This window comes from Chinchilla lanigera, unplaced genomic scaffold, assembly GCF_000276665.1.
Source record: "Chinchilla lanigera isolate Chin_1 unplaced genomic scaffold, ChiLan1.0 scaffold00051, whole genome shotgun sequence".
Classification (NCBI taxonomy): Eukaryota; Metazoa; Chordata; class Mammalia; order Rodentia; family Chinchillidae; genus Chinchilla; species Chinchilla lanigera.
The window spans coordinates 13,977,481-13,985,820 of NW_004955452.1; the positions used below are offsets into that span (position 1 = coordinate 13,977,481).

Here is an 8,340-nt window from a genome sequence, read left to right on the forward strand (position 1 = left end):
GCGGCGGTGGTGGCGGCGCGGCGGCAGCGGCGGCGGCGGCTGCTCACTGTGGAAGAGGGGTGCGCGGCAGCAGCAGTGGGCTACGCAAGTTCCGCAAGGGCTCCCCCGTCCTCGCCTCCAGCCTCTCCTCGCTCACTGCCGGTGCGGGGCCGTCTCGCGACGGCGACTCTTGCGGCCGAGCGCGCGGAGTGCGGTTCTGAGGGGAGCGCATCGCCTCCGCCGCGGGGCCACCTCGCCGCCTCCTCGCTCGGTGGCGGGTGCAGTTCTCGCCCGAAGCTCTGTCCCCAGCTCCATGAATGGAAATCGGCTCTGCAGGTGAGTCGGAGCTGCTAGGCCGGCGGCGTAGGGTGTCACCCCGCAGTTGTCCCCTGGGCTTCGTCGCCAGCTCGCGCCTGCCCGGGGGCGCGCGGGGCGGGCGCCGCTGGTTTCCTGTCCCGCCGGCGGCCTCCCCGCTACCCCGCCGCAGCTCCCCCGGGGCCACGGCATTGGCGAGACTGCCGCGCAGGGCTTCTGTTTGGGGTCATCTAGGCGGTACCGTATTACTCACTCTCCCCACACCCCCGCTTTTCTTCAACGAGAGGGCAGTTTGCCATCGCTTTTGTTATCCATCCCGGCGGAGATGCAGCGGCGCGCGTCCTTTGGCCGGCTGGCGTACCCGGTTGCGGGGGTGGCCGGCCCCCTCCCTTACCTGCCTCTGGGGTAGCGGTCAAGATGCGCTCGGATAACGGATGCGATTAAATTTGAAGTAGGTGTTACTGCTACGTCAAATGCAGGATGGCATTGCCTCCACACCCCTAATTCTGCTGTTTGTTGTGGCTGCGTGGTGTGTAGTTTCTGAGGAGCTTGGAAATGTCTCTTTGATCGGCCTAGACCACTGCTTACAGGAGGAGATGGATCTTAAAATTACTGACAGTATCTTTTCATTTGCTGTTCCCTGACGAAGCACTTGTAATATTTCTAGAAATTTGGAATTTAGGAAAGCTGTTTTTTCTCCTGGGGCCTGGGGGCAAATTTGCAACATGGACTGTACTTGTTTTAGGGAAAGAATAAAGAAGGGGTGGGGATGTAGCTCAGTGGTAGAGCACTTGCCTGGCACGCACAAGGCCCTGGATTCAATTCTTAGTACCAGCAAAAATACTCCTTAGGATTGAGGGATATAAAATAGGCATTACATAACGGTTTGCTTACTAGATGATCATGCTTGTATGTTATATTTTGAAGTACGTTTCATCCAGATGACCACTAATTTGTCATTTTCAACATATTTGGAAGGGAGGATGTTTCGTTACTATAGCATCACAAGTCTCTGAATTTCACGTCTCTGCCAATTTGAGAGGTACCTAAACATGAGAAAAATGTATGTAAAAGAAACCAGTGACATGATAATTTTGTTGAATAGGTTAAGGAGTATAATTGTCAAGTGGATGCAGAAAGGCAGTCAAAAATTGTGAGCCGAGAAATTGGGTTTTTTTGTTTGTTTTTGTGTTTTTGAGACAGGGTCTCGCTATGCAGTTTAGGCTAGCCTTGAACTCACTTTGTAACCCAGGCTGGTCTCGAACTCGCAAAGATCCTCCTGCCTCAGCCTCCCAAGTGCTGGGATTACAGGTGTGCACTACCACATCCGGCTAGTGGTTTTTTTGTTGTTGTTGTTTTGTGTTTTGTCTTTTTGAGACAGGGTCTCGCTATGCAGTTCAGGCTGGTTTTGAACTCGCTTTGTAGCCAGGCTGGCCTCAAACTCCCAACGATCCTCCTGCCTCAGCCTCCCTAGTGCTGGGATTACAGGCGTGTGCCACCATGCCCAGAGTGAGCAGAGAAATTGAGAGGAGAGTTTCTTATAAGTTTTATTGCCCAGAATTTTCTCTATCTAGTTTCTACCATTTCTCTGGTTGCTCTCCACTTTTTGCCTTCTCCATATTTATTAAAAACAGAAAGTTTGTTTATATTGTGAAGACTCATTTATCATAGATTTGTGTATTTCCAAAACTATCCTGCTCTTCTTTTTAAATTTTCTACCGTAGTATTTGTTCTTACTGTTATGTAACTGTCCCACTGTTGTCAATCTTGAAAAACTAAACACGGAAGTTAAACTTTTTATTCATCATTCTAAAACTTCTGAGGCTATTTCAAAAAAAATTTAAAGATATTTTCCCCTTGTCTCTTTTGTTTGGGATTTTGTCCTTTTTTTTGTCTCTTTTGTTAGGGATTTTCGTATGAAAATATGACCTAATATACAGGCAACATCCTCGAAAAAATTTACGACATCACACCACTAGTCAATTGGTACAGCTAGTCAAATCGTGGCTCAGAAAATACTTTTTATCTTTTCATTCTCTTTTGGAGGTCTTTTGTTGTGAAAACATATATTCATTTACCTGTCTTTACATTGAGAAAGTATTGTTAGATCATTCTATCAGCCATATCCTTGGCCATCTTGCAACGTAAAGTTCGTTTTTGAGCGCAGTTTGTGTGATGACAGTCACGTAATACTGAAGATAAGCTGTAAGATTATCATTGTTAAAAATAAAACTTTCTTTCATTCTTCCTAGTACTTATATATAATTGTTATGCTGAATGTAGTTGAAAGCCATGTGCAACTAAATTTTAAATTCAGAATTTGACAGGTGAGGGGCTGGGGATTTAGCTCACCGGCCTGGCAAGCGCAAGGTCGTGAGTTCGGTTCCCAGTACCGGAGAAAAACCAAAAAAAAAAAAAAGAATTTGACAGGTGAATATTTTAATTAAAAGTGTTTTAGATGTAAGTTTCCTCTGACAGTCTGTTGGATTAGTATTGAATCTTGGCTCTCCATTTCTGTTGTTTTTCTTTTGGATGGAGATTCCCAGGAATCATGATAGGATGTTTTAAATTCTGATTGCTACATGGGCACATAGGAAACTTATTTTAGTACATTAGAGGACTTCAAGTACAAATACCATGTAATTGTTTCTCGGTGAATAACTCCTTCCTAAAAATTGGTATTTGTGTATCCCCACCTTCTCTCCAGACTTGGGATTCAACCCAAAGCCTTTGCACAGAGCTTCATCCCCATCCTTTTTTTAATTTTTGCTTTTTTTTTATTTTTAATTTGGACAGGATCTCACCAAGTCTATAAATTGCTGGGGCTTGAATTTGAGATACTCCTACCTCAGCCTTCCAGAGTGCTGGGATTATACCAGTAGATGTGTGCCATCACACCAGGCTTCTGTTCTTTTTCACATGAACTATTTTAAATGATTTTAAAGTTTGTTCTGTATAATCTACTGGTTTAGTAACATCTGAGCTTTGATTTAGCCAAAAAAGATGCATATTTATTTAAAAAATAGTAGTTTAGCATCTATGCTTGTGACTCTTTAGTTAAGAGAACTTGTGAAACCCTACTTTTTTATGGTCAAATTACAGCTGAACTGTAAGGTTATGTTTTATTTCCAAATAAAATGGAAAGGGGCTGGGGATTTAGTTCAGCGGCAAAGCGCCTGCCTGGCAAGTGCAAGGTCGTGAGTTCGGTTCCCGGTACCGGTGAAAAACAAACAAACAAACAAAAAAAACAAAACAAAAAAAAACAAAGCCAAATAAAATGGAAGTAGGAACAGCAGAAATGTTCATTTAGCTACCACTTCTCCTGAAGATCTATTTATTTTAGGAGTGTAATACCCTGTATTTTTAGATAAAGTCAGACTGTTAGGGAGAAATTATACTTAACAATGGAAGAAAAACATTTACTTTTGCTGTAAATCAGTGACATGCAAATTTATTTGAAATGTTTGGTAGTTTTATACAGTCATGTAAAAGTGAATAGACTTTCTTCAGTGTTTAAGTTTGTTTTTGAATAATGTTTTAGAGTTCTGCATTTCTTAAATAATAAACATTTAAAAAGTCATTTGGGACCACATTTTAAAGGAGCAAAAATTGAACGTATAGGAGACTAAAACTAAATCAAGAGTGGTATTCCAATGAGAAGAGTAAGAGTTGTGGATTCAAAATGCTAAAAACATAATGCTGTAGGTTCCCAGTTTAGTGTTTAAAACAAACTTTATCACTTTGGAAGTGTTTGTATTTTTACACAAATTTTGTCTTGAAGAAAAAAAATGTCAAACTGGTTCTCCTTTTGGTGAGTGAGAACTTGAAAATTAAAGGTTTTCTGTTGGATTGTCACTTCAATGTTAACACGCTGTTTTGGAGTAGCACTTGTAGTTTGTTGGGTTTTTTTTTAAGTATTTGCTGCTCATAACTGGTCCTGTTAATTTATAAATGTGCCTGCTTGTGTTGTTTTTGTTTTAGAATTTAATTTCTTTCAGTGATGGGATGCCCTGAGGGAAAACTGAAAAGGAGTCATGAAACATCTTTTTTCTTTTAAACAAAGACAAGAAAAGAAAGGGAAAAAAGTAACCTTCAAATGGAATTTGATTAAAATGATGAAGATATTTAAAATTGTATCCATGATTCCATCACCCTGTATAACCATACCATTCTTTACATTGTTAAATCAAGTTCTAAGCTAATTTAGTTATTTTTTAAAAGTAAGGGATTATGTTGGAAAGCAGTGCAAATGAATGAGAAGATATGTAGATGCTTCTTCATTTTTTCTTTGAGAGATTTTTATGTAATAAAGTGGTAATTTAGAATTTACTTATACTGTATAACTTTGTATATTCATTGGGACCATTACATTTGTTTGGTTCCATAAGCCTGGCCTGACAATGTGTAGCAAGGCCTGGGGCCCTGAAAAGGGGGCATTTCCTGGAAGAGTTCAATGTTGTCAATGGAAAAACCCAAGCTCAGAGATGAATTTTTGCCAAATTGTCTTAAGCTGTAGGATTCTGGTTGAATACTGGTTTACTTTATAATATAATCATCTAGTACATTGGTTTTTATAGTGTTAAAGTACTTGAGTGTCTACTTGAAAAATGAATTTAAAACAATGTTTTGTTAATCTAAAAAGCATATTCTCTTACAGTACTTAAAAAAGTAATTTATAAATCTTGATTTTCTTTGTTTTAAATGGATAAGAGAAAAAAAGCCCAAAGTGATGGTTCTATTTTCAGGAAGGTAAAACTGAAATCATAATTTATTTAAGATCAGTATCTTTTCTACGCCTATTTAGTTTCAGAATGTTGGGATAAACAGTATTTACCAGACATTCCTAGTTTCTAATTCAGTTGTCTAGGATACTCAGTAGACCCTCATTCTTGGCTTATTAACAAAACAGATGTGAGAAAGAATATTGTTTGGTTTTTCAACCATAATGATTGTGCTGTTAGTATACAAGAACAGCCTTTCTGTATTTGGAGTTTTTGTAGTTTTCTGCCATTATCTGTGTTAATATTAATGACTTTCTTTAGCTAGCCACTGCTTAAAAAAAAAAAAGACTACTATTGAGATTCAGCAAAACCTTGTTACACAACTAAAACATTCTTTTATGTGGGCTTTTTGTGGTTTGTCACGATAAAAAATTATGTGCATTTGTTTGGGATGTCAGGAAAATAATCTGAAAGAGCTCTGTTTTGTATTGGCCAGTTATTTTATATATTATTTCCAAATTGTCATGTTTTTGGGAAATCAGAAAGGATTATAGAACATAGACATGAGATACTTCTAGGTTTTTCATAAGTGAAAGAAAATTTTATAAGAAGTTGTTCTCAACTGTAGGCTTACAGAATACTCTTTTAAAATCATTACTAATATGTTTTATTCTAAATGATTTCTAAATCTTTTAGAGTAAGATACAGAGTATTTCTCTGAATTTTAAAATTGTTTAAAGAATACATTGTATAATGGGCCACTTAGATGATTTCACCTTTTATTTTCAAGGGGGAAAATACCTCTTTTAAAAACTCTTCCCCATACTTTCCCTCTGAGAAATTTAACTCTCAACAGGCTGAATGTTCTATAATTGACTTAGGTAAATGTAATAAATGTGAATATGATACTAACTACAGTACAGTATATTTGGAAACATTTATTAAATGAATAAATGGAGTTTCAAATTAGCAGGTAAGAGCTTGCCAAAGTCCCGTACTAATGTTTATGAGTTGGCCGTACGGGTTTAAAATTTTATTATGTCAAATGTAGAAATCAATATACTTTTCTAAAATAAAAAATAGTTTTTGTTAATAAAATGTTTATTATTTAAAAAAAACAAACAGTATAGGAATGTCTAAAATAGAAACTGAAAATAATATAGTCATATCTTCCAGATAAAACCAGTGAGTTTTGTTCTTCCATATGTTTTTAGATATCCATTTATCTGTCTATCCATATTATTGTTATTGTTGTTGTAATTATTATTACTTTGTAGTAGGACTTGAACTTGGGACCTGCTTTTTCTTCTCAGTCATATATCGTGAATAGTTGTAACATGTCATTATTTACATCTATGTGACAGTATGATAATTTTCATAGAATGAATAGCATTTAATTTTTTTGTATATTAATCAGTCCATTGGCAGTGGTGTACATTTTTTCAGTGCTTCATTGTTATGAATAAAACCATGATAACTATCCTAGTATAGTACATAGCTCTTTGTAAATTGGTCCAGTGGTTAGATACTCCTAAAAGTAGAATTATTGAAACAGGAATTTTTTTAATATTAAAGCAGAAGTTCCCATTGAAACTCTGTTTTTATTAATATTCTATACTCTAGTATATGCTGTAGCTGATTTTGAGTTTTTGATGGCTTTTTTTTCATAGCAGGCCTTTAACCAAGGGCCTTTGCACTGCACTGTCTTCCTAGCCATTGCAACACTCTTCCCTTTTAATTTACATTTTTGATTTTGGACAGGGTCTTGCCAAGTTACTAAGTTGCCCAGGCTGGTCTTTAATTTATGATCCACCTTCCTTAGCCTCCTAGAATACTGAGATGACGGACATGTACCACACCCAGCTCACTACGTTTATCACTGATATTTACTGTGCACTGTCATTTAGCTTTTTTTTTTTTTTACTGTCACCGGGAATCGACCTGATGACCTCAGGCATGCCAGGCGTGCGCTTATGCCGCTGAGCTATATCCCCAGCCCCTTTAGCTTCATACTTAATGACTAGTATATATTATATTGTTAGATAAGTGAACAACATAAACTACATGCTTTGAAGAGGTATTTTTCTTTTTGTTTTTTGTCTTTTTGAGATAGGGTTTCACTGTGTAGTTCAGGCTGGCCTTTTTTTTTTTGGTACTGGGAATCAAACTCATGACCTCACACTTGCCAATCAGGCACTTGTGGCGCTGAGCTATATCCCCAGGCCCATAGTTTCATTGATTTTTTTTCTTTTTTTTCTGTTTTTTTTTTTTTTTTCCATACCGGGAAGTGAACTCAGGACCTTGCACTTGCCAGGCAGGCGCTTGTGCCACTGAGCTATATCCCTGGCCTTCAGGCTGGCCTTGAACTCATTTTGTAGCCCAGGCTGGCCTCGAACTCAAAGCCATCCTCCTGCCTCAGCCTCCTGGGTGCTGATATTACAGGCATGCACCACCATGCCTGGCCTTTTGAGAAGTATTTTATAGTTGAAATTTAGTTTGGTTAGTTAATACTAACCAATACTTAGCATAGTTAATGAAATAAAATTTGAGACAGAAATTTCAGATATTTACCAATATCCTTCTTCACAGAACTAAAGAAAACAATCCTAAAATTCATTTTCAGCCAGAAGAAACCCAGTGTAGCAAAAGCAATCCTGGGCAAAACAGGAGGCATCACAATCCTGGACTTCCAAGTAATCTTACAAAGCTGCAGTGATAAAAACAGCATGGTACTGGCGTAAAAATTGGCACAAAGCTACAGTGATTAAAAACAGCATGGTACTGGCACAAAAGAAAAAGAGAGGCCAAAAATATAAGCTAGATATAGTAAATGTAACTGTAACAAATGGTGCTGGGAAAACTGGCTATTCATATGCAGACAATTGAATCTAGACACATTATCTCTCACCATATATTAAACTAAAATCAAAATTAATCAAATGCCTAAATGTTAAAACAGAAACCTTCTCTGGAAGAAAGTAGGTAAAACTCTTGAAGACATAGGCGTAAGCAAAGACTTCCAGAACAGAACCCTAACTGCACAAGAAATAACATCAAGAATCCACAAATGGGACCATATAAATTTAAAAAGCTTCTACACAGCAAAAGAAAAAGCCAACAGTGTGAAGAGATGATCTACAGAATGGAGCAAATTTCTGCCAGCTATTCCTCAGACAGAGGTTCATATGCAGGACATATAAAGAACACAAAAAATTAGAACCCTCACAGATAAAAGACACAGTCAAAAAAGAGGCAACTGGGGCTGGGGATTTAGCTCAGTGGCAAAGCGCCTGCCTGGCAAGCGCAAGGTCGTGAGTTTGGTTCC

The 8,340-nt window shown here is 38.2% G+C and overlaps 1 protein-coding gene across 3 annotated transcripts in view; it reads left to right on the forward strand.

The window, feature by feature from the left end:
• The first annotated feature begins 6 nt into the window (after positions 1 to 6).
• The window catches only part of Ago3 (argonaute RISC catalytic component 3), a 131,243-nt gene continuing 122,909 nt past the window's right edge, over positions 7 to 8,340 (forward strand). For all 3 annotated transcript variants that reach the window (XR_262685.2, XM_005395164.2, XM_013519526.1), the window contains exon 1: positions 7 to 315. Coding sequence is in view for 2 of the 3 variants with exons in the window: in XM_005395164.2 (XP_005395221.1) it covers positions 297 to 315 (19 nt within the window). In the remaining variant the exon portion in view is untranslated. The remainder of the gene's footprint in view (positions 316 to 8,340) is intronic.